General features: G+C 44.1%; 1 protein-coding gene across 2 annotated transcripts in view; it reads right to left on the bottom strand.

The window, feature by feature from the left end:
• Positions 1–27,540, bottom strand: part of dok6 (docking protein 6) — a 479,143-nt gene that overhangs the window by 91,851 nt on the left and 359,752 nt on the right. For both annotated transcript variants that reach the window (XM_055634869.1, XM_055634870.1), the window contains exon 5: positions 4,413–4,602. In XM_055634869.1, the coding sequence (XP_055490844.1) occupies positions 4,413–4,602 (190 nt within the window). The remainder of the gene's footprint in view (positions 1–4,412; positions 4,603–27,540) is intronic.

Raw genomic sequence — 27,540 nt, 5'->3', positions numbered from 1 at the left:
AAAATAAGTGTTCGGCACGGACCGGGATGGCCTGTTTCCGTGCTGTAATTGTTATATGGTTATATAAGATTGTTAAGGGTTTGGACACGCTAGAGGCAGGACACATGGTCCAGATGTTGGGAGTCCAGAACCAGGGGCCACAGTTTAAGAATAAGGGATAAGCCATTTAGAACGGAGACGAGGAACCACTTTTTCTCACAGAGAGTTGTGAGTCTGTGGAATTCTCTGCCTCAGAGGGCGGTGGAGGCCGGTTCTCTGGATACTTTCAAGAGAGAGCTAGATAGGGCTCTTAAATATAGCGTAGTCATGGGATATGGGGAGAAGGCAGGAACGGAATACTGATTGGGGATGATCAGCCATGATCACATTGAAGGGCAGTGCTGGCTCGAAGGGCCGAATGTCCTATTCCTGCACCTATTATCTATCGTCTCTATTGTCTTTTGTCATGGTTCAGAAACCTCACTCCTGATACATTACTCCTTTTCAAGATCTGCTAAGTGAGCTCCCTTTATCATCAGACTCGATCCCAATTCCAGCAACATGAACAAAATTCTGGGAAATAACATAACCTATTTAAATGCAAGTTAAAAAAAAAACAGGTCTTGGAAATCTATATATATATATTTCTAATACTCTCATCTCGTTTGTTTCTTTGTTTGTTTGTTTGTTTGTTTGTTTGTTTGTACATATATTTGTGCCCGAAATACAGCCAAAATGGTACATGATAGCCCAACAATTTTAGGCCCACCTTACTGACCATTGTCCTCCAGTGTGCAGTAGCAAGTTTAGTTAAGATTGATGTTATATTTTAAACGTTATTGACTTTTTTAACTTTAATAAACCTGGCAGTCGCGCTCCCACTTGCCGGTTGGCCTGCGCATTTGGGGGAGGGTTGCCGTGGCATCACAACAGCGCCTGCGTAGTTGGGGGCTATGGGTGAGTGGTGGATTATTGTGTTGGGGGTGGGGAACCCAATGGGTCCACACTTGGTCTAGTACAAACTAAAAACAGATGATGCTGGAAACATAGAACATAAAACAGTCCAGCGCAGGAACAGGCCCTTTGGCCCACAATGTCCATGCCAAAAATGATGCAATTTAGAACATTAAAGAAACAGGAGCACTGAGTGCTGCCATAATTTCCTCAGTAAATCTGCAAATCTTTGGCCTAATGTTACAATTTTGATTACTGATAAGGTAGAATGTGAATTAACCTGCAATGTGAAGAATTTAAATATGTGTTTTGATTCAATCGACTCTCATGAAGTGTCAACATTTTTGAAAATATAACTCTACTAGACTTTACAACCCTTAGTTAGAGGTCACAGAAGACCTATTATTATAAATAAGTTATTGTTAATATAATTTTCAATGGAATAAATGTTAATACATACCATACCCTAGTTTTTTTTATTGAGCTGTGCCAATTAATTGCTTATTAAATGTTTGCTTCTAGGTTTCCTTACTAAATGTGCTGAGTATTTCATTCCAAAGTCATTAGAAAAATCATTAATTTATTAAACTAATGATGTTTACATATGATAGAGCTTTTTTTTTAAAGGAACTTAAAATGATATAATACAGTCCAATGTGTTAATGCAGTTTAATTTGTGGTAAATTATATTCCTTGTTTTTATAGCTTAGGTCATGAATGGTCTAAGTGCTCATTAAACATTTGTTAGAACATAATGCACCCCTGATTGTGTGATCCACAGTATTTCAAAAAATGTTACAGTGGTTGTAAAGACTCACTGTGTGACAGTGTCACTGCAATTTGATTTAATTGTTCAAATTTTCCTTTTTCACTTCCAAGCATAGGGCTGAATTGTGACCATTCTTATTGGCCACTGTGGAAGCCCAGTGGAATAATCCAAATTAAGTTGCCAGGATGTCCAAGTTCTGCTGAAGGTCTGGTGGAGAGATCAGGGAATTTGCTGTGCTAATTTACGGCCAGTTTTTACCTACAAGTAGTTTTATCTGGACTCCATTTGACCATGAACCCCACAGAAAATGAAAACAAAACTGAAGATAGTGTAAATCTGTAGCAAAAGGGATTCCGTTTAGCCTGTCAATTTCATCCCATCTCTCTCTGCATATGAAGCCATCTTGATTTTGAAATTCCCTAATTCTAACGAAGGGTCGTCAACCTGAAAAGTTAACTGTTTCTCTTTCAACAGATGTAGACCTGACGTTGTTAACCTTCTTTGACAATCCTCTTTTCAGCAAAACTCAAATTAGATCCAAATATTAATTAGCTCCAGATATCCTTAATCAGCAGAGACAGAATAAATATTTGGAAACTCAAAATCCATTTGATGTCAAAATCTTACACGTTCAAATAAAATCTCTTGTTGCCTGAATGAACATTTATCCCAATATTTTTGTCAATAATTGATCTTGTAATTCAGCTATGTTGTTCATAGAAACATAGAAACATAGAAAATAGGTGCAGGAGTTCAGCCCTTCGAGCCTGCATCGCCATTGAATATGATCATGGCTGATCATCCAACTCAGTATCCTGTGCCTGCCTTCTCTCCATACCCCCTGATCCCTTTAGCCACAAGGGCCACATCTAACTCCCTCTTAAATATAGCCAATGAACTGGCCTCAACTACCCTCTGTGGCAGAGAGTTCCACAGATTCACCACTTGCTGTGTGAAAAAAAAAGATCATCTCGGTTCTAAAAGACTTCCCCCTTATCCTTAAACTGTGACCCCTTGTTCTGGACTTCCCCAACATCGGGAACAATCTTCCTGCTTCTAGCCTGTCCAACCCCTTAAGAATTTTGTATGTTTCTATAAGGTCCCCATCAATCTTCTAAATTCTAGCGAGTACAAGCTGAGTCAGCACGAACACAGTCATTTTATAGATTAAATGCTGAGAGAAAAAAAAGCATAAAAAGCATAATACACTCATACAGGTCCTGCCCGATTGTCTATGTATTCATTTAAATAAACATGCAGTAGAGTGGCCTGTATCTTGGATGTGTGATCATCCCTGCATCAACATCCTCAATGTTGGCCAATCAGGCAAATTAAATGCACAATAACGAAACCTGTCTCTTCTGCCATTTTAACGGTACCTGTTTATAAGCTTATAATGTTTTCCCTCAAGAAGTAGCCTTGCCCATTAATTGTCCTTAGGTCCAATTTTGGGTGAGCCTCAGGTCTTTAACCTTGAACCACAACCAATACACCACCAATTTCCATCTCAGAGTATCCAGCGAGAAACTGACATATAGTCGCAGGAGATGAGCAAAGTCACGGGGTGCATGTTTACAAGGGGGACAATTTATGCAGCATAGTGTTGTGGGATCACAATATTTCAGGATATATGATAGAACTATAATGGAACTAGTGCAGATTTTAGTCACTTAAACAATGAACATGCATTATCTAATTGGTTATTTAGGTTTAGGTTTATTATCATCACGTGTACAGTGAAAAGGTATGTTTTGCATCTTATCCAAACGGATCAGATTATACTGTACATCAGGGTTTGGCAACCTACGGCCCGCGGGCCGAATGCGGCCCGTAACCCAAAATCATCCGGCCCGCAAGCATATTTTTATTCCAGTAATCACCTGGCCCGCAGACCTCCGTCATCTCCGGTACCACACGGGCCTAAGGCCGCAGCACCCATGTGCAACGGTGGAGTCGCCGAGCAGCGCCGAGAATGGCGAGCAATGCCGAGCAGCGCCGAGCAGTGCCGAGCAGCGCCGAGAACGGCGAGCAGCGCCGAGAACGGCGAGCAGTGCCGAGCAGCGCCGGCAAGGCCGCGCACCTTCACTGTCTGGACTTCACTGTCGGGATCGGGGTTGTCAATAGTCTGGGGGCGATTGAGTGTGAGTATTTGAGCCACTGCCTTCAGGGCAGAGCCAAGGCAATGGTCCATAGGTACGCCATGTTTGTGAGCGCCCGTAACTAGGGGCCAGTGCTCCGGGTGGCGTCGTCGAAGGGGCGGGGACCATGTGAACATGTGATTTGATGCCTGCCATCCGGGGTGGGATGGGGGCGGGATCCCTGTGTACACGTGATAGATGTGGCCCACCTTCCGCTCACAGACATGCGTCCTGGCCCCTTTGCAGAGCAAGGTTGCCCACCCCTGCTGTACATGAATACACTTATGTCAAACTCATGTACAATAGATAGAGCAAGGGGCAAGGTACAGAGTGCAGAATATAGGTGTCAGTACTGCAGCATGTCAGTTTCACAGACACAATGTAATGTCCGCCACGGGGTAGAGGTGAATCGGACAGTACCCAGCTTATCGAAGGGTCGTTCAAAAATCTAATAACAGAGGGGAAGGATCTGTTCCTGAGGGAAGGGTTCGGGGGGAGGCAAAAGAAGCTGTTCCTGAGAGAGGAAGAAGCTGTCCTAGTTAAATGGAGAGGTAATTCATTATCATAGTTACCTGCCAGCTTCGAATGTAAACCATGTCGAATCCCTTCCATATCGCCTGAGAGAGCTGAGAGGCCACATGACAAGTTTTACTCTGGGATTGTGGATGTCCCATAGGTAGATGTTCTCATGTGTGATCTGCATGGTGCATTCTCCATAGATGTCCAGGTTGGGGGTTGGCATCAAATACACATTGAACCGCTCTGAAAAAAAAACAAAAAAACAAAACATTTACGTAATCTTACACGGTGCTCACAACACAGAACCAGGCCATTCGGCGCAAAACCTGTTGAAGGATCAAGGGTCTCGACCCATTCTTTCTCTCCAGAGATGCTGCCTGACCCGCTGAGTTACTCCAGCATTTTAAGTAAGTAAGTAAGTAAGTAAATTTATTGGCCAAGTATTCACATACAAGGAATTTGCCTTGGTGCTCCGCCCACAACAACATGACATACAGTGACAGTTATGAATGACTCAGAAAACACTAAATATTAATAATAATAAAACATTAATGATAAAACACCATTGATAAAGCATGTGAACCAACAAAATACCAGATCAAAGGGAGGCTACAGATTTTGGGCTGAGTAGAGCAACTACTCGTGGATATAAACTGTTTTTATGTCTGGCTGTGTCAGCTTTGACAGTCCGGAGTTGCCTTCCAGAGGGAAGTGATTCAAAGAGCCTACTTTGTGTCTACTTTCAGCGCAAATGGTCTACGCTGATAATTATGTTCAAACCTCATCAAACTATTTTATATATAACTCCATCCACGTTGCCTTGAGTTCTTCCAAGGGTTTATTAAATTCCTCTTAACTGGAACTATTTATACGAAAACTAATCCAGGTGGTAGCCAGTTCTATCTTCTCAACAATAGCTAGGTATACCTTTACCTTCCTTCTGATACTAATTCCTGAATTCGATCTAGGTGGGGAAAGACTGATCAAGGCTTAAGTGCAATGTAATGTTCCTTCAACACATTATTCCTGTACATAGACCCAAACACTAATCTGCCGGTCACTTTCACATTTAACACAATTTAGATAGTTTGGGAACTGGAGCTGCCGTTTGATGACCTCAGGCTCATCTGGAATGCGGAATCCTTATGCCCCTGTCCCACTTAGGAAACCTGAATGGAAACCTCTGGAGACTTTGCGCCCCACCCAAGGTTTCCGTGCGGTTCCCAGAGGATTTTGTCAGTCTCCCTATCTGCTTCCACTACCTGCAACCTCCGGCAACTACCTGCAACTTCCGGGAACCACACGGAAATTAAATTAAATTAAATTAAATTGAATCTGAATCGGAAACCTTGGGCGGGGCGCAAAGTTTCCAAAGGTTTCCGTTCAGGTTTCCTAAGTGGGACAGGGGCATTTAGATGGGAGCTATTGAGAGGTGGTCACATCGGAGGTGCAGACAGAGAATAGATGGGTGATCACCAGCAAAGGGAGGAGGGAAAGAGTTCTGGAATCCCTTGAGGCCATTCTCTTGTAGGACCTCGAGGATGGTAATCTCTGGATTACTAGCGGTGCCACATGATAGTGAAGGTGGCAATATGAGGATAGGGCAGGCGAATGCATGGCTGTGGAGTTGGTGCAGGAGCAGGGATTTAGATTTGTGAACCATTGGGATCTGTTAGGCACAAGTGACCTGTACAAGAGGGAGGGGTTGCATCTGCACTGGAGGGGCACCAACATCCTTGCAGGGTGATTGGCTAGTGCTACTCGGGAGGGTTTAAACTAGAATAGCAGGGGGGTGGGAACTAGAGCACGAGGTTAGCAAATGGAAGGGCTGATGAGAAAGTGGAGACCATGACAAGTAAGTCTCAAAGGAAGAACAGGAATGGAGAGGTCCATGAATATGGGGATACTGAAGGGTTGACGTGTTGACTTCAATGCGAGAGGCTCATGACTGGCAGCTCAATATGCCTGTGTTTTGATGTTTCAGACAAGATACAGAGGAGGGTGAAAGAGCTGGAGTTGGTGCTTTGCTAATCAGGGAGAATGTCATGGAGGACATACTGGAGAGTACATCTAATGAGCTCAAAAATAAGAAAGGAGCATTTGCTGCAATGGGATTATACTCAGAGAGTGGTAGCTGTGTAGAATGAGCTTCCAGTGAAGGTGGTGGAGGCAGGTTCGTTTTTATCATTTAAAAATAAATTGGATAGTTATATGGAAGGGAAGGGAATGGAGGGTTATGGTCTGAGCGCAGGTATATGGGACTAGGGGAGATTATGTGTTCGGCACGGACTAGAAGGGTCGAGATGGCCTGTTTCCGTGCTGTAATAACCCTCCATACCTTTCCCGTCCATATAACTATCCAATTTATTTTTAAATGATAAAAACTAATCTGCCTCCGCCACCTTCACTGGAAGCTCATTCCACACAGCTACCACTCTCTCAGTAAAGAAGTTCCCCCTCATGTTACCCCTAAACTTCTGTCCCTTAATTCTCAAGTCATGTCCCCTTGTTTGAATCTTCCCTACTCTCAGTGGGAAAAGCTTATCCACGTCAACTCTGTCTATCCCTCTCATCATTTTAAAGACCTCTATCAAGTCCCCCCTTAACCTTCTGCGCTCCAAAGAATAAAGCCCTAACTTGTTCAACACAGCTCACTTTAACTCCATCTTGCTACAAAAAGTGCCTGGCCCTGTGATCACTCAGAGGAATGTGTTCCCAAGTGTACTGGTGATTGATTCTGTTTGTAGTTACCTTGCAAATTGCACAAGGGAATACTGGAGCAACTATTCATACAGAATGGGTTTTACATTAACTCAAGGCAATGGACAGGATAACCAATCTAATCAGCAATTGCTCTGCCAATCAGAAATTAATCAGCTTGAATTTAGAAGAATGACCTTTTCTCAGTAAACACACAAAATTCTTCAGAGGGTTTGTCAGGGTCGATCCAGAATTTATATTTCCCTTCACCTGGGTAGTTTATTGCCCAACAGTTTCTCTGTAATATAAAACTTGTCTTCCAAACTATTACAAATTCAATGACTGTGCTAGTGTCCTGCAACTATATTTTGTATTTTATCATTATTCTGTTCTTTTTCTCTCTGTTGTACTTGTGTATGGCCTGACTGTACTCATCATTAATATGATTATGGATCACACCCAAATAAAGGTCTTATACTACATCTGTGTACACATGACAATACATTTGGGTTCATGGTATCAAACTGACGGTCTGCCATTAAGGGCAGGGCTACGAAGATTCTTTACTAGAGAGTAGTACAGGTCCTGTCCCACGAGCATGCGACTGCATGCGGCAAGCGCGACCAAACCGGAAGTGAGGGCCACACAGAGGTCGAGTAATCCCCATACAGGGCCTGTCCCACCAGCATGCGACTGCATGTTGCAAGCGTGACGAAACCGGAAGCGGGGGCCGCGCGGAGGTCGAGTGATCCTGTACAAGTTGACGTGAAGTTCGAGCGAAGTCCGCAGGAAGTTCGGTTAGGCGTATGCCGACAAGACGCTGTGTGCGCCGTCAAGGGAGGTGCGTACGGCCTCAATGTGGCTGCGGGCCGGCAGGACGTTGCCGCGCGGAATTTTTGAACAGTTTTTCGGAGCCCCGCGCGATGTCAGGACCAGCTCCGCACAACTCCATACGGTTCCGGCAATCGAAGTGGGACCAGCCCCATGAAGCCGTACAGCTCAAGTGACCACGTTAGGTAGCGCTTGCCGCATGGAGTCGCATGCTCATGGGACATGCCCGTAAATCTTTGGAATTCTCACCCAAAAAGGGATGTGTTTGTTAAATATATTCAAGACAAATATTGATGTTTTAGATTTGAAGGAATGAAGACATCGAGAGTTAGTTTAGAATACAAGTTAACCATGCTGGATGATATCAAACAATGGAGCAGACACAACGGGCGAAATAACCCAGTCCTGGCATTGTAGAAACAAGGAATTGCAGATGCTTGTTTGCAAAAAGAGACACAAAAAAGGAGGAACTCAGCAGGATAAGCTGCATCCCTGGAGAACATGGATAGGTGATGTTTCGGATTGGGAACCTTCTTCATTCTGATTGTATGGAGAGGAAAGAAAGCTAGAAGTAAGGAGGGCAGGAAAAGAATAGCAGGTGTTGGCTATATTTAAGAGGGAGTTAGATGTGGCCCTTGCGGCTAAAGGGATCAGGGAGTATGGAGAGCAGGCAGGTACTGGATACTGAGTTGGATGATCAGCCATGATCATATTGAATGGCGGTGCAGGCTCGAAGGGCCGAATGGCCTACTCCTGCACCTATTTTCTATGTTTCTATGTAATGGGTGAATACAGGCAAGCAGGGTTTTTCATAGGCGGATGGGAGGTCCAGAAGGGCTTGGTAGGCCAAGTGCGAGTGTTCGGCGAAACAGTCACCACCCTATGCTTGGTCTCGATTATGTACAGGAGAACACATTGGGAACACTGGATGCAGTAGCTGAGGTTAAAGGTGGTGTATGTATATCTCAGTGTCGTCTGGAGAACTGCTGGGGTCCCTGAAAGGAGGCGAGGGAGAAGGTGTGGGGACAGATGTTAGGAGGGGGAGGGGGTGGTTAAAGTCCTTACATTCCTGATCTTTAAAATATTTAAAGCAATTTTATTGTGCAGAGCTTCAAACAACTCCCTGTTCATGCAAAAGAAGATTAAATCTTGTTCGTCATTTCAAAGGTGTATTTGTCTCAATAGCAGGTGAAATGACAAGCACCAGGTTCTGCTGTTACATCTGTACCGAAGCTTCACCTGACACACAACAAATAATCAACCTGCCGTGCTACCTGGTGTCAATTGTAAAATAAATAGCTATAAGCCATGAAAGGTCCTTCACCTCACCCCATGCAATATCCAACATCCGAGACCGAGCACTCCTCCCTTCAATAAATATATTGAATGATTTCAGTATAGGAGTAAAGAGGTTCTTCTGCAGTTGTATAGGGCTCTGGTAAGACCACATCTGGAGTATTGTGTACAGTTTTGGTCTCCTAATTTGAGGAAGGACATCCTTGTGATTGAGGCAGTGCAGCGTAGGTTCACGAGATTGATCCCTGGGATGGCGGGACTGTCATATGAGGAAAGATTGAAAAGACTAGGCTTGTATTCACTGGAGTTTGGAAGAATGATGGGATATCTTATAGAAACATGTAAAATTATAAAAGGACTAGACAAGCTAGATGCAGGAAAAATATTCCCAATGTAGGGCGAGTCCAGAACCAGGGGCCACAGTCTTAGAATAAAGGGGAGGCCATTTAAGACTGAGGTGAGAAAAAAACATTTTTCACCCAGAGAGTTGTGAATTTGTGGAATTCCCTGCCACAGAGGGCAGTGGAGGCCAAAACACTGGATGGATTTAAGAGAGAGTTAGATAGAGCTCTAGGGGCTAGTGGATCAAGGGATATGGGGAGAAGGCAGACACGGGTTATTGATATAGGAACGATCAGCCATGATCACAATGAATGGCGGTGCTGGCTCAAAGGGCCGAATGGCCTCCTCCTGCACCTATTTTCTATGTTTCTATTTATTTTTCTATCCATGTTTCTATGAAGTTAGGGATGGGTTCAAAAGATTTGAATTAAAATCTTCAATCGGTATTTCAAGTCAGGAAGGATGAAGGGAAGGCAGGGCTTTTGAGAAGAAAATCATTTGGCTGAATGTTCATCCCCAGGGGATTTAAGAGGGGGTTAGTGGTTGCCTAGTCTTAGAGGAATTAAAGATGCCCCCACAGGGCTCTACACAGCTATATACAACACCACTGCGCAAGAGAACCCAACAGCAAACAAGCCTCCGACTACGTAATAAATCCCACACACATAATTACGGGCAGACTAAAATTTAAAGGCAAATACCATAATTAATGACACACAAAATAAAGCCAAATGGCCACTACAGTACACATCATGTAGTATAACTCCCTCTACTCCATCCTCTTGAAAGCTCTGCTGTCTGCCTCAGGGTTTGTATTTCCCTGTTGTCAGTTTTCCCTGTCCTATTTTAATCACAGTACCTCCAACAATGGAATGATTTTCCCTTTCTATGTAAAGTCTTTTTTTTTTTTTTCCCACACAGAGAGTGGTGAATCTGTGGAATTCTCTGCCACAGAGGGTATTTGAGGCCAGTTCATTGGCTATATTTAAGAGGGAGTTAGATGTGGCCCTTGTGGCTAAGGGGATCAGGGGGTATGGAGAGAAGGCAGGTACAGGATACTGAGTTGGATGATCAGCCATGATCATATTGAATGGCGGTGCAGGCTCGAAGGGCCGAATGGCCTACTCCTGCACCTAATTTCTATGTTTCTATGTTTCTATGTAATGCTTCTCCCTTTGACTGCTCCTCATCTACACAATGTCCTTGGTGAACATTATCCAAAACTGTGGGCCTCCTCCACGACTCCAGACACTTATGTGTCCGAAGGAACTGCAGATGCTGGTTTAGACTGAAGATAGACACAAAAAGCTGGAGTAACTCTGGAGTAACTGAAGTGTCTAACTCCAGACACTTATTTGCAAATCTATTTCCTTCACCAACAATCATCTCAGGTTGAATGAAATTGATCTGAATGTCATTTCTCTCCCTCCCTCTCCCTCTCCCTCTCCCTCTCCCCCTCCCCCTCCCCCTCTCCCTCTCCCTCCCCCTCTCCCTCTCCCTCTCCCTTTCCCCCTCTCTCCCCCTCTCTCAATTCAATTCAATTTAATTCAATTTCAATTTAAAAACTTTATTGGCATGATAAAAAAAACCTTGTTATATTGCCAAAGTATAAAACATGACATACATATTTAAAATGCATAAGTATAAATACAAGTATACAGTGCATGTGATGTTCTCACTCTCAATCCCAGTTTGTGTGGTTCTCTTAAAATACAACACTCTCTTAATCTACCCTATTTGCTTGAACTAAACATGCAACAGAGTAGCTAATAGTTATTGCACATTGCCTCTAAAAATCATTTCAAACTACTACTATCTTATGAATGTAGTGTACAAGATTGAATTCATGCTTCTAATCCACAGTTTCCAGGCAAGCTTGTTCACACATCAGCTTACTTGTCGCTATTGTCAAGTAACTAGTGAATACCCAATGTTTGGGAGGCAATCAGGTTGGTTGCAAATTGTAGCTGCTTGAATATTGCACATGTGAAAGCCCTGCACACACAATGACAGTTTCTCCTCAGTCATGCATAGTAGCATTCAGAGGTCCAATTGCTGTTTCTGAGAACTTCCATCCAAAGTAGGAGTTGGGGGCAGAGGGGAAAGAGGGGTGTTTGTTTTGTGGACTTTATTCCCAAAACTGTGACTGTATAGCTATCACTTGGAGAACAGAGTATAAGTGCTAGCTCTTGCAGGAGCTTGGTCCGTGGGTGATCACTTGCAATAGAATAGCTTTCTGCATTCTAAGGGTATGGTATGCTAGGAGACTGCAAGGTGACTTGGATAGGCTGGGTGAGTGGTCAAATGTTTGGCAGATGTAGTATAATGTGGATAAATGTGAGGTTATCCATTTTGGTGGTAAAAACAGGAAAGCAGACATATCTAAATGGTGGCCGACTAGGAAAAGGGGAGATGCAGCGAGACCTGAGTGTCATGGTACACCAGTCATTGAAAGTAGGCACGCAGGTGCAGCAGGCAGTGAAGAAAGCGAATGGTATGTTAGCTTTCATAGCAAAAGGATTTGAATATAGGAGCAGGGAGGTTCTACTGCAGTTGTACAGGGTCTTGGTGAGACCACATCTGGAGTATTGTGTACAGTTTTGGTCTCCAAATCTGAGGAAGGACATTATTGCCATAGAGGGAGTGCAGAGAAGGTTCACCAGACTGATTCCTGGGATGTCAGGACTGTCTTATGAAGAAAGACTGGATAGACTTGGTTTATACTCTCTAGAATCTTTAGGAGATTGAGAGGGGATTTTATAGAAACTTACAAAATTCTTAAGGGGTTGGACAGGCTAGAAAGATGCTCCCGATGTTGGGGAAGACCAGGACAAGGGGTCACAGCTTAAGGATAAGGGGGAAATCCTTTAAAACCGAGATGAGAAGAACTTTTTTTCACACAGAGAGTGGTGAATCTCTGGAACTCTCTGCTACAGAGGGTAGTCGAGGCCAGTTCATTGGCGATATTTAAGAGGGAGTTAGATGTGGCCCTTGCGGCTAAGGGGATCAGAGGGTATGGAGAGAAGGCAGGTACGGGATACTGAGTTGGATGATCAGCCATGATCATATTGAATGGCGGTGCAGGCTCGAAGGGCCGAATGGCCTACTCCTGCACCTAATTTCTATGTTTCTATGTATGAGCTTTGCATGAACATGGTTTTTCAATGGATATCCTGATGGAGTGTTATAGCAACCCCAAGGACCATATGTAAGAACTAGCAATGGGATTATAAAAGGAACTTTGCATTGCCAAGCTTTGAGTGAGAGCTCAAACTTAATATTAATGTCGGAAGATTTTGCAGTGAGATTATCTTCAAAAAGGGATCAATCAACCCTTTTTTTATAACGTTGTCGAACGATGACAGCCATACTCGTTTCGAGTGACCGCCGATGATGATGATGAATTACAAACACACAATTATGCGCAGACCTTTACAAAGATTTATTGAATATTATTACCATGTTTATTATTTATGAATATTGAAAAAAGATCTTTAAAGAATATTTATCCTTTACCAGAATCTTCAAAGGCTTTAACACTATTTCCCTTGGAGAGATGGAAATCTGTCACTTTTATAGGCTTTTAAGGTATTTTTCTTTTTTGCAGGTCGCTACAGCTCAGCTGAATATTTCCTACTGCCTCATGTTTATATTCCATCACAGGTTCTGTCACATGTTTTGTTGTGTTGCACTTCTAAAGAATTCTGTGATTCAATTGGTGGATTCCTGGATTCCAAAATGAAAATACATGCAGTGACATCCTCATTAAGTATAAATGGGCAAACTAAGCAGAATGCATCATTAAATTGCATAATCTTGCATAAATTACATTAAAATTCAGAAGTCATTCCTTGCAATGGACAGTTATCTTTTCAAAAGCTTAATTAACTTGAATTTCTTTGACCTCTCAAACCATATATTACTCTGGGCTATTTACCACTAAATACTCGGAAGCATTTTATATGCATAAATATCATCTCAATGTTTCAATAAAGCTCACAGCTTTATGGTTTCAGTTAATGCCTCGCTCATACATTATTCAAAGAAGCATTTCCCCGAATCAAAGCGTAAGTCCTGTCAGTTTCGCAAATTCTTACTTAGCAAACCAGACAACTCATGCCTTGAACATTCATGTTGGAGGTCTGTCAGAAGATGAAATAAAACATAATGCTCAGTTGTTTAAAGTACATATTTTCAGCAAAACTGACAAGAGTATTTCTTTGATAAGTGAATGCTATTCCCTCGTCACAGGCATTCTTACACTAAAGGATAACTGTATTCTTGATGGTTGTGTTTCGGGTGCCTTTGCACAGGGTCTGAAATAGCTTTGAGGTTCGAGGGAGACATCTAGGTCCCGACCAACAATAGGTACGTGAGGTTAAATTAGTCAAGATGTGAAGCTCAACTTGATTATTTCTTGTTAAGTTACAGCAGGTAAGGGAGCAACCATGCAAGACACTTTGGACTACCTGGTCAGTGATTATAATATTCCAATCAAACTACGTTCCTTAGATATTGGACGTCATTTAAATTTGTCCAGGGAAAACTAGCAACCAAAGGAAGGTAGAAATTGTCAGTTATAGCTCCTGGGATGATGGGAGAGGGGAGAAGAGGGAGTTACAGGGGTGAGACTGGCCCTTGGTTATGCTGCTGGCCTTGCTGAGTCAGCATAAAGTGTAGATAGAGTCAATGGAAGGGAGGCAGGTTTGTGTGATGGTCTTTGCTATATCCTCAACTCTCTGCAATTTATTTCAGTCTTGGATGGAGCTGTTCCCAATTAGGCTGTGATACGTCCTGGTAAAACCCTTTCTACGGTGCATCGGTGGAAGCTGGTGAGAGTTGTTGGGGACACGCCAAATACCTTAAGCTTTCTAAGGAAGTGGAGACATTGGTGTGCATTTCTGATCATATCTTTGATGTGGCACTTCCAGGACGAATTGTGGAGATCTATGTTCCTCGGAACTTGAATCTTTTGACCATCTCTACTTTGGCACCATCAATGTAGAACGGTGTTTGTACTTCTTTGCCTGCTGAAGTCAATCACAGTCTCCTTTATCTTGCCGATATTGAGGGAGTGGTTGTTTAGGCACCAAGTTCCAAGGTTCTCGATTTCCTTATTGTAATTATGTGAGGCATGAGAATTTGCTTTTCTTTGGCATCAGGATGGTACTGGTCTTCTTGAAGCAACTGGGTAACTCAGAACGGAGTAGGGAGAATGGAGTAGGCATCCCGCTATTTGGTTCATGCAGTTCCTAATGCCCCTGTCCCACTTAGGAAACCAGAACGGAAACCTCTGGAGACTTTGCGCCCCACCCAAGGTTTCCGTGCAGTTCCCGGAGGTTTTTGTCAGTCTCCCTACCTGCTTCCACTATCTGCAACTTCCGGCAACCACCTGCAACCTCCGGGAACCGCTCGGAAACCTTGGGTGGGGCGCAAAGCCTCCAGAGGTTTCCGTTCAAGTTTCTTAAGTGGGACAGGGGCATAAGGACGTGGGCAGGAACTCCTTCTGAACCAGTTGATGTCCCTGTGTTCAGCCTCAGGAGGGCCCATCTTACTTCTGCCACAGTGATCGTGGGAACAGACAGATCGTGCGAACGTGACAGATGTCATCACCCCATCGGTCTTCGACACAAAGGGAGCATGGAATGCATTATGTTCATCAGAGAGGGACGCACTATTGACACTGAAGCTGCCGGATGCCACCTGACTTTAGCGGAAAAGTTTTCAAAGCTGTTCTCAAAGGATCCTTGAAGCAAAGACGATTCACTCACTGACTCCTGGAAACTCTGATCCACGACAGCTGAAATAGGAGAAGGAGTATTGACAGCCCAAACTCCACCAGAAGCATGTGTAAGTCCCCATGCAAGCAGCAGGAGAGGGGGAGATCTCACAACCTACCCTGCACCAATCCTCTGCCCCATTAGTGGAAGAATCTGCTGTTTAATATTTGGCCTCATTTGCTATTTTAAAACCCACAAAAAATAGTGGCAAAGAATCATCCTCAGTCTTGAGAGACTGCTGAAGAAGAAGCAAAACTACTTTTATTTCAGTGCTAACAGAGAGAGAAAAACATCTTTGTCCCTCCCCCTAACTTTATTTTTAATTTATCTTGGGGTCATCTGGAAGTTGCTGTCAAGATGAACTTTTGTTGCCCAAATTACCCTCAAGAAGGCATTCTTGAAATGCACCAGTCTTTCTGGTGACAGCAGTCCCACAGCCTTGCTGTGAAAAGAGCTCCAATTTGTATTTAATGTACCTCCAGGTCAGGATGGTGTGCAGCTTGAGAGAACACGTAGTGATGATCCTATGCACCTTTGGCCCTTGTCCTTCTTCATATTAAAAGTCATGGATTTGAAAGGTGCTTATAGAAACTTATAAAATTCTTAAGGGGTTGGACAGGCTAGATGCAGGAAGATTGTTCCCGATGTTAGGGAAGTCCAGGACAAGGGGTCACAGCTTAAGGATAAGGGGGAAATCCTTTAAAACCGAGATGAGAAGAACTTTTTTCACACAGAGAGTGGTGAATCTCTGGAACTCTCTGCCACAGAGGGTAGTTGAGGCCAGTTCATTGGCTATATTTAAGAGGTAGTTAGATGTGGCCCTTGTGGCTAAGGGGATCAGGGGGTATGGAGAGAAGGCAGGTACGGGATACTGAGTTGGATGATCAGCCATGATCATATTGAATGGCGGTGCAGACTCGAAGGGCCGAATGGCCTACTACTGCACCTAATTTCTATGTTTCTATGTGCTGTCTGAGCAGCCTATTTTCAGAAATAGATGGATTTTTGCTTAGTATGGGTGTCAGAGGTTATAGGGAGAAGGCAGGAGAATGGGGCTAGGGTGGAAAGATAGATTAGCCATGATTTAATTGATGGGCTGAACGGCCTAATTCTATTCCAATAATTTATGATCTTATGATCTATTTTGAAAATGATACCTATGGCAGCAACTGCGTAGGGAGTGAATGTACAGAGTTGCCCAAGGAATTGCAGATGCTGGTTAATAAAAAGACACAAAGTACTGGAGTAACTCAGCAGGTCAGGCAGCATATTTTGAGAACATTGAACGCTCAGGTCCATACCCGAAACATCATTTATCCATGTTCTCCAGAGGTGCTGCCTGATCCATTGAGTTACTCCTGCACCTTGTGCCCTTTATTCTTGCAGAGTTGCTCATTCTGGTGCTTTCCTTTAATGTTTTCTTTAAATTTCACCCACCAGTCATCTGTCTCTGAAACTCTGAATTCACACCTAAGCCTGTGCTAATAGCCAGTTATGAAAAGACCTTTGAGGTGAGTTTGAAATCTGCAAAGAACTGTCCCTGAGCAACGGGAACCCAGGTCCCAGAAATAACCTGCACAGTGAAACTTTAATTGAAATGCAAATGTATTCAGTTCTGCCCATGGTTTGCTGCAGAGATGATATTTTTCACTGAATATTTCAGAAATATTTCATTCCTCTTAATTTATATCCAGCTGTCATTGAGACCTGATGCCAGTAGAAAATAATTGATAATTAACATGGTGGAATCATATGAGATATCTCTCAAAAGAGAAAAAGAGTAAAGCCCCTGTCCCACTTACGTGTCCTTGGCACGCTAATTACGCGACCTTGTCGTCGCGTTGAGGCGTGATGGTCCCGCGAGAGTCACGCGCGTCCTCATGTGCCCGGCTGAAGCGCGTGACATCATTTGAAGATGGACAGAAAATGCAGGAGTAACTCAGCGGGACCGGCAGCATCTCTGGAGAGAAGCAATGGGTGACGTTTCGTGTTGAAACTCTTCTTCAGTCTGAAAGAAGGGTCCTGACTTGAAACGTCATCCATTCCTTCTATCCAGAGATGCTGCCGGTCCCGCTGAGTTACTCCTGCATTTTGTGTCTATCTTCAATTTTCTTGGCCCCGCTCTGGGAGTAGGAGTGGGGGCGGATCCGGACCACAACGGCCGTGAGCCCCAGGCTGAGCTCGGCGATCGTTTGCCTGCTTCTGCTGCTGTTGGAGGTGAGACGTTCCTTAGACAAGAACAGTTCTTTGCAGATTTCAAACAAACTTTGGTCCTGTCCCACTTTGGCCGTCAGTTCCACGACAGTCCGGTGGCGCGTGAAGATTTTGTTCGTTACAAAATCCCGGAGCGCCGCGCGATACCGCGCAGAACTCCATAGCCCTCCGCGCTTCTCAGTGAGACCGGCCCCGTGCGGCCACATGATGCCCATGCGCCTCAACGCGACGACGAGGTCGCGTAATTTGCGTGCCAAGGACACGTAAGTGGGACAGGGCCTTAAGTTTCAACAGGATGGAGTTGGATGGAGTTGGATCCAACAGGATGGACTTTAAAAATCAGTAACATAATACAGATATAGAGAGGAAGAGATGATTTAAAAAGCAAAAACATATGCTGGTCCTCTGCGTATATGAACACATAGAGGATCAAATTACCTGAATTGCTGAAGATCTGTTCCTGTGTTACCAAGACAGAAATCCTATATCATTTGTCTTGTAGTTTACCAGAGGGGCTTGGGCCACACAAACAGGATGGGTGCAGCGCCTATTAAAGCCTTTAAAGGGATGGGCGGAAAACACACAACTATGTTGCAAAGCTGAATGTGATCAAGGTTTGCTTAATGTAAAGATAGTTCCCAGTAACAACACTTCAATAAAATGATGACAAGAAGCCAACTAGTCACTTACTGTCCCAATATTTAGCAATGTTACAAAATTTGCAATTTATCCCATCAGATAAAGCATAAAAAGAAGTTTAATCTGACACCTAATTCACTTTCATATCTTCAGTATTAAAAAGTTATGGCTATTTTCATACTCGGAAATTAGCATCTTGTTCCCTATTGATTTTCCATTGACTTAACACAAACGTTGTGATCAAGGACAGTGAAATGGCCATAACTTTATTAAAAATTAAGAGAACTGAAAGACATTTTCAGTTATTATAGATTGAAGCATTCTGAAACAAATATTAAACAATCTTACTTGGATGACCTGAAATTTTACTTCGGAGTCACGTGAGTGACTACGTGAAGACCCCGTCCAGTACGCATGCGTGTCATATCGTCTATAGCGGTGGATTAACGTTGAGGGATTACGTGCCCTCCGCTCCCAGCCCTCTATCATAAAGTTCAACTGGTATTATGGTTCTCTTATCTTACTATGTTCAGTTCAACAACTGTTTTCTGTGATTTCACACCGCTGCTTTGAAGATTGACATGCATGCGTCCTGGACGGGGTCTTCACATAATCCCTCAACGTTACTCCTCATAAAATAAAGATCAAACTTCAAACTGGTAAGTTCTCGTTTAATCTTACTATTAAAGGATATAATTAGTTAGTTACCCAATTGTAGCTAATTCCAAAATTCAATTACTAGATCTAAACATCAATCCATTTCTTAAGAAGAGATTAACATTTTTAAATAGCCTAAGTGTGCAAAGAACATTCACACAATAATTCACAATAAAACATGATTTTTAAATCTTGACATTATTTTATAGGCCAAAGTGAAGGGATTTAATGTTCGATTGCTGCAAATTAATGGCCATTTAAATCAGCTTGCGAGTGGGTTTTTCTCGAACGCGATGGTTTGGAATGTTGCCATTGCGGTGGATTTGAAGCCCATATGCGGCATGAACGATACTGTGGGTTTGAATGGGCCCCCAAGCCCTTCTTAATGTAAAAATAAACAACCTACCTTGCCTTGTCCCCTACATGAGATCCATCCCGTTGTCGGGGTTCGCGGCTTTAGAGGATGATTTTTAATCTACTATAACAATTAAATAACCCAATTTAGTTTAAAAATACCTGCAGCTAACGAATGTCGCAGCGATTTTTCGTCAGCAACTAAGTAGGCTGAACAACCTTGATTTCAATAGCCTAGGGAAAATGGCGTTTTAAACCCGTCCGCTCTCAAATGCGCCAAAGTCGCGCACATGGGCAGCGGCAGAACTGCAGCGCCGCTGAAGGTAAGTTTTGCAACATACCTACAATATTGATACTGATATTTGTTTATTATTGTCATGCATACCATAATACACTAAAAGCTAGGACACTAGGAAAGACATTCTTGCCGTAGAGGGAGTACAGAGAAGGTTCACCAGACTGATTCCTGGGATGGCAGGACTTTCATATGAAGAAAGACTGGATAGACTCGGCTTGTACACGCTAGAATTTAGAAGATTGAGGGGGGATCTTATAGAAACTTACAAAATTCTTAAGGGATTGGACAGGCTAGATGCAAGAAGATTATTCCCGATGTTGGGGAAGTCCAGAACTAGAGGTCACAGTTTCAGGATAAGAGGGAAATCTTTTAGGACCGAGATGAGAAAATCATTTTTTACACAGAGAGTGGTGAATCTGTGGAATTCTCTGCCACAGAAGGTAGTTGAGGCCAGTTTATTGGCTATATTTAAGAGGGAGTTAGATGTGGCCCTTGTGGCTAAAGGGATCAGGGGGTATGGAGAGAAGGCAGGGATGGGATACTGAGTTGGATGATCAGCCATGATCATATCGTATGGCGGTGCAGGCTCGATAGGCCGAATGACCTACTCCTGCACCTATTTTCTATGTTTCTATGTTTCTAAGCTTTGTTTGTGTGCTATGAAGTCAAATCATGATATACATGAGTGCACCAAGCCATGCCCAGTATCTTCAGTCTGAAGAAGTGTCCCAACCCGAAGCATCATTTTTCCATGTTCTCCAGGGATGCTGCCTGACCCAAAGAGTTACTGCAGTTTGTGTCTTTTCTTGCAAACCAGCATCTGCAGTTGCTTGTTTCTGCATACACAAGTATAACAGGTAGTAGCGCAACCGCACAATCTCAAACCTCCCCTTTCTTTCAAAAACCCTGGAGCGTATCGTTGCGTCGCAACTTCATTCCCACCTCCTTGCGTATAACCTACTTGAACCCCTCCAATCTGGCTTTTGCCCCCTCCATAGCACAGAAACTCAATGGAGGCCCAGGACCGTTGGTGCGAGTGGAGGAGGGTCAGGGCGGTGAGTATATAAATCGGGCGCGGGGCTTGTTTTCACAGAGGCCCAGGACCGTTGGAGAGCAGTGGAGGAGGGTCAGGGCGGTGAGTATATAAATCGGGCGCGGGGCTTGTTTTCACAGAGGCCCAGGACCGTTGGTGAGCAGTGGAGGAGGGTCGGGGCTTTTACCAAAATCCGTAACGTTCCACACTCCATAGTGAGGGTTCTGGTGGAAGCCGCTGATTGGTGGAAGCAGACTAGAGGAAGCAGCTGATTGGGTGCAACCTCAGGTTAGCATTTGTGCTTTCTGGTTAAAGGTGCAGTGCTTTAGTAAAGGTACAGTGGGTTAAAGGGGCAGTGTTTTAGTAAAGGTACAGTGGGTTAAAGGTGCAGTGCTTTAGTAAAGGTACAGTGAGCCAAGGGTACAGTGGGCTAAGGGTACAGTGCTTTTTGTTTATATAATAAAGGTGCAGTTTAAAGGTCACGAGGGAGCAGCTGTTGTGAGTCAGATACCTGCTGATTTCTCCCAGCAGTTTCTATTGTTTTATACTGGTATCAGATCCAGGGTAAGGCGGGAGAATGACAGTCAGAGCAGTATACTGTTCTGGATGTCAGATGTGGGAGGTCATGGTGTCGGATGGCCCTCCAGACATCCACATCTGCACCAGGTGCAGCGAGATGGGGCTCCTAAGGGACCGTATTAGGATCCTGGAGCAGCAGCTCGATGACCTCGCTCTGATCAGGGAGAGTGAGGAGGTCATAGAGGGGAGTTATAGAGAGGTGGTCACTCCAAAACCACGGGAGAGAGACATGTGGGTCACGTTAAGGAAGGGCAAGGGGCAGAGGCAGGAACGAGTGAGTACTCCAATGTCGGTACACCTCGCAAATAAGTACTCCTGTTTGAGTACGGATGGGGGTGACAGCCTACCCGGGGGTAGTGACAGCGGACGGGCCTCCAGCACAGAGACCGGCCCTGTTGCTCCAAAAGCTAGGGGAAAAAAGAGGGCCATAGTAATTGGGGACTCTATTGTTAGGGGGTCTGATAGGCGATTCTGTGGACGCAGTCGGGAGACCAGGATGGTGGTCTGCCTCCCTGGTGCCAAGGTCTCGGACGTGTCTCAACGCATCCAAGATATCCTTAAATCAGAGGGAGAGGAGCCTGAGGTCGTGGTACATATAGGTACCAATGACATAGGAAAAAAAAGGGAAGAGGTCCTGAAGGGAGGATTTAGGGAGTTGGGAGGAGAGTTAAGAAAAAGGACCAAAAAGGTAACAATCTCAGGATTACTGCCTGTGCCACGCGACAGTGAGAGTAGGAATGGAGCGAGGTGGAGGATAAATGCGTGGCTGAAAGACTGGTGCAGAGGGCAGGGATTCAAGTTCCTGGATCATTGGGACTTCTTTTGGGGAAGGTGGGACCTGTACAGAAAGGATGGGTTGCACTTGAACCCGAGGGGGACCAATATCCTAGCGGGGAAATTTGCAAAGGCAGCTGGGGAGACTTTAAACTAGAATGGTTGGGGCGAGGGACTCAAATAGAGAAAGCTAGTAGACAGAATGGGAGGCAGGAAGCAGAAATGGGAAGCACTCGGACACAAGAGGAGAAAGAAAAAAAAGGAAATAAACAGAGAATAAGAGACGGGGGTTTTCTTAAATGTGCATATTTTAATGCTAGGAGCATTGTAAGAAAGGTTGATGAGCTTAGAGTCTGGATAGACACCTGGAAGTATGATGTTGTGGCGATCAGTGAAACGTGGTTGCAGGAGGGCTGTGATTGGAAACTAAATATTTCAGGATTTCGCTGCTTCAGGTGTGATAGAATTGGAGGGGCAAGAGGTGGAGGTGTTGCATTGCTAGTCAGGGAAGATATTACAGCAGTGCTTTGGCAGGATAGATTGGAGGGCTCATCTAGGGAGGCTATTTGGGTGGAATTGAGAAGTGGGAAAGGTGTAGCAACTCTTATAGGGGTGTATTATAGACCGTCAAATGGGGAACGAGAATTGGAAGAGCAAATATGTAAGGAGATAGCAGATATTAGTAGTAAGCACAAGGTAGTGATTGTGGGAGATTTCAACTTTCCACACATAGACTGGGAAACACATTCTGTAAATGGGCTGGATGGGTTGGAGTTTGTAAAATGTGTGCAGGATAGTTTTTTGCAGCAAAATACATAGAGGTACCTACTAGAGGAGGGGCAGTGCTGGAGCTCCTGTTAGGAAATGAGATGGGACAGGTGGCGGAGGTATGCGTTGGGGAGCACTTCGGGTCCAGTGATCACAATACCATTAGTTTCAAGATAATTATGGAGAGGGTCAGAACTGGACCTAGGATTGAGATTTTTGATTGGAGAAAGGCTAACTTTGATGCGATGCAAGATGATTTAAAAGGAGTGAACTGGGACATTTTGTTTTATGGGAAAGATGTAGAAGAGAAATGGAGGACATTTAAAGGGGAAATTTTAAGAGTACAGAATCTTTATGTTCCTGTTCGGTTGAAAGGAAACAGTAAAAATTGGAAAGAGCCCTGGTTTTCAAGGGAAATTGGACATCTTGTTCGGAAAAAGAGGGAGATCTACAATAATTATAGGCAGCATGAAGTAAATGAGGTGCTTGAGGAGTATAAGGAATGTAAAAAGAATCTTAAGAAAGAAATTAGAAAAGCTAAAAGAAGATATGAGGTTGCTTTGGCAAGTAAGGTGAAAGTCAATCCAAAGGGTTTCTACAGCTATATTAATAGCAAAAGGATAACGAGGGATAAAATTGGTCCATTGGAGAGACAGAGTGGACAGCTATCTGCAGAGCCAAAAGAGATGGGGGAGATATTGAACATTTTTTTTTCTTCGGTATTCACCAAGGAGAAGGATATTGAATTATGTGAGGTAAGGGAAACTAGTAGAGTAGCTATGGATACTATGAGGTTCAAAGTAAAAGAAGTACTGACACTTTTGAAAAATATAAAAGTGGATAAGTCTCCAGGTCCTGACAGGATATTCCCTAGGACATTGAGGGAAGTTAGTGTAGAAATAGCCGGGGCTATGACAGAAATATTTCAAATGTCATTAGAAACGGGAATAGTCCCCGAGGATTGGCGTACTGCGCATGTTGTTCCATTGTTTAAAAAGGGTTCTAAGAGTAAACCTAGCAATTATAGACCTGTTAGTTTGACTTCAGTGGTGGGCAAATTAATGGAAAAGATACTTAGAGACAATATATATAAGCATCTAGATAAACAGGGTCTGATTAGGAACAGTCAACATGGATTTGTGCCTGGAAGGTCATGTTTGACTAATCTTCTTGAATTTTTTGAAGAGGTTACTAGGGAAATTGACGAGGGTAAAGCAGTGGATGTTGTCTATATGGACTTTAGTAAGGCCTTTGACAAGGTTCCTCATGGAAGGTTGGTTAAGAAGGTTCAACTGTTGGGTATAAATGCAGGAATAGCAAGATGGATTCAACAGTGGCTGAATGGGAGAAGCCAGAGGGTAATGGTGGATGGCTGTTTATCGGGTTGGAGGCAGGTGACTAGTGGGGTGCCTCAGGGATCTGTGTTGGGTCCTTTGTTGTTTGTCATGTACATCAATGATCTGGATGAAGGTGTGGTAAATTGGATTAGTAAGTATGCAGATGATACCAAGATAGGGGGTGTTGTGGATAATGAAGAGGATTTCCAAAGTCTACAGAGTGATTTAGGCCATTTGGAAAAATGGGCTGAAAGATGGCAGATGGAGTTTAATGCTGATAAATGTGAGGTGCTACACCTTGGCAGGACAAATCAAAATAGGACGTACATGGTAAATGGTAGGGAATTGAAGAATACAGTTGAACAGAGGGATCTGGGTATAACCGTGCATAGTTCCTTGAAGGTGGAATCTCATATAGATAGGGTGGTAAAGAAAGCTTTTGGTATGCTAGCCTTTATAAATCAGAGCATTGAGTATAGAAGCTGGGATGTAATGTTAAAATTGTACAAGGCATTGGTGAGACCAAATCTGGAGTATGGGGTACAATTTTGGTCGCCAAATTATAGGAAGGATGTCAACAAAATAGAGAGAGTACAGAGGAGATTTACTAGAATGTTGCCTGGGTTTCAACAACTAAGTTACAGAGATAGGTTGAATAAGTTAGGTCTTTATTCTCTGGAGCGCAGAAGGTTAAGGGGGGACCTGATAGAGGTCTTTAAAATGATGAGAGGGATAGACAGAGTTGATGTGGACAAGCTTTTCCCTTTGAGAATAGGGAAGATTCAAACAAGAGGACATGACTTCAGAATTAAGGGACAGAAGTTTAGGGGTAATATGAGGGGGAACTTCTTTACGCAGAGAGTGGTGGCGGTGTGGAATGAGCTCCCAGTGGAAGTGGTGGAGGCAGGTTCATTGGTATCATTTAAAAATAAATTGGATAGGCATATGGATGAGAAGGGAATGGAGGGTTATGGTACGAGTGCAGGCAGGTGGGACTAAGGGGAAAAAATTTGTTCGGCATGGACTTGTAGGGCCGAGATGGCCTGTTTCCGTGCTGTAATTGTTATATGGTTATATGGTTATAAACTGCTCTCCTCAAAGTCCTCAACGACCTCCTCACCTCTGCTGACACTGGTTCCCTCAACATCCTCATCCTCCTCGACCTGAGCGCAGCCTTCGATACAGTGAACCATAACATCCTGCTCACCAGACTCAAAGACCTCGGCATTGAAGGCTCTGCACTCAGCTGGCTCCGTTCCTACCTTTCCAACAGATCCCACTTCATCTCTCTCCACAACCACACCTCTGCTACAGCCACAGTCACTCAAGGCGTTCCCCAAGGCTCCGTACTCGGCCCCCTCCTCTTCATCATCTACATCCTCCCCCTTGGTCAGATACTCCGCCACTTCAACCTGGACTTCCACTGTTACGCTGATGACACCCAGATCTACCTTGGCACCAAATCCCCCCACAACCCCCCCCCCTCTCCCATATCAACTCCTGTTTGTCAGCTATAAAAACCTGGATGCAACATAATTTCCTCAAACTCAACAGCGATAAGACAGAATTCCTCCTCATAGGCTCCAAAGCCACACTCAGCAAAATCAATAACCCCATTCTCACCATCGACGGCACCACTGTTTCCCCATCTCCCCAGGCCCGCAACCTTGGCGTGATCTTTGATTCAACCCTCTCCCTTGAGCCTCACATCCGCCATGTCATTAAAACCTCCTTCTTTCATCTCCGCAACATCGCCAAACTCAGACCCTCTCTCACACCGCCCACTGCTGAAAGACTCATCCATGCCTTAATCTCCTCCCGAATGGACTATTGCAACTCACTTCTCCTTGGCATCAGTTCCACCTACATCAACCAACTCCAACTGGTCCAGAACGCAGCCGCCCGACTCATCACCCACACCAAATCCTGGCATCACATCACTCCAGTCCTCAAACAACTTCACTGGCTTCCCATCTCCCACCGGATCTCCTACAAAATCCTGATCCTCACCTACAAAGCCCTCCACCATCATCCCCCCCCCCCATATCTCACTGACCTCCTCTCCCCCTACCAACCCTCACGGTCACTCAGATCCACATCAGCCGGTCTCCTGTCCATCCACAAGTCCAACCTCCGCAGTTTTGGGGACAGAGCCTTCTCCAGGGCAGCTCCCAGGCTCTGGAACTCCCTCCCCCAACTGATCCGCAATTCCGTGTCCCTTACCATCTTCCAGTCCCGCCTCAAGACCCATCTCTTCACCTCTGCCTATCCTTAGCTCCACGTGCCGTCCCTTTTCATCTGTGCATTTATTGCCTCATACTGTGTTTTGTATTGAATTCTGTATTTACTTTGTGTACTAGTCATGTCTCTACTATTTATTTCATTCCCCTTGCATTTTTTTCCTCTACCTGCTACATTTTTGTAAGGTGTCCTTGAGACTCTTGAAAGGCGCCCATAAATAAAATCTATTATTATTATTATTAAAGAGAAAAGTAACACAATACAGAATAGAGTGTTACAGTCTTGCTGTGTTCTAGTAACAGAGAAAAAGTGCAAGGTCTGCAATGAAATACATTGAAAGAATTGGGCTACATCCTAGCTTACAGGATGTCCATTCAGTAGTGTGATAAAAGCAGGGAAGAAGCTGTTCCTCAATCTGGTGATCCGTGCTTTCAAGCTTTTGAACCTTCTGGTCATGGGGAAAAGGGAATGATCGGGGTGAAAATGGCCTTTGAATATGTTGGGCATTTTCCCAAGGCAGCATGAAATGTAGATGGAGATAATGATAGCTGGTAGATTGCTATCTCATAGCACAAGAGATCTGAGCTCGATTCAGACCTTGGATGCTGTCTGTGTGGAGTTTGCACGTTCTCTCTGTAACTGCATGGGTTTCCTTCAGGTGTTCTCCCACTTCCCAGAGATGTGTGAGTTTGTAGGCGAATTGGCCTCCGAACATTGTCCGTGGTTTGTAGGGAGTGGATGCAAAAACATCCACAGGGATAACAGAATTAGTGTGAACGGGTGATCGAAGGTCAATGTAGACCAGAGGGGCCTAGGGCCTGTGTTCATGCTGTATCATTCAATTAATCAACAACTCTCTGCAATTTCTCGTGGTATTGGGCAGAGCCAACGCAAACTAGGATGCTTTCCATGGTGCACCTCTAGATGTTTGTAAAAATTGTTATGGGCCTGTCCCACAGGCTATTTTTAGGTGACTGCCGGTGACTGTCATAGTCGTAGTAGGTCGCCGAAAAACCAGCGACTGGACCCCCCTTTGACATAAAATTTTAAACAGAACGTTACTTTAACAACAAAAAAAACGAAGTCAGCAGCAGCAACAACCCACGTTACCTGGCGATAACTACGACAGCACTTACATCAGGAGAAGTCAAACTACGCTCATTGGCGTCAAACCCACTGTCGCCGACTGTCTCCAAAAAATGTTTAATATGTTGAAAATCCAGTGGCGACCAGAAAGACGCTATGACTTTTTGGGCGAGTGAGGGAACTACTCACGACCATACAGGCGACACCCCGGCGACCATGTGGTGACAGCCTAGTCGCCTGTAGTTGCCTAAA

Source organism: Leucoraja erinacea, chromosome 4 (assembly GCF_028641065.1).
Source record: "Leucoraja erinacea ecotype New England chromosome 4, Leri_hhj_1, whole genome shotgun sequence".
Classification (NCBI taxonomy): Eukaryota; Metazoa; Chordata; class Chondrichthyes; order Rajiformes; family Rajidae; genus Leucoraja; species Leucoraja erinaceus.
The sequence above is the reverse complement of the archived record's forward strand: the minus strand, read 5'-3'. Positions and strand labels throughout refer to the sequence as shown.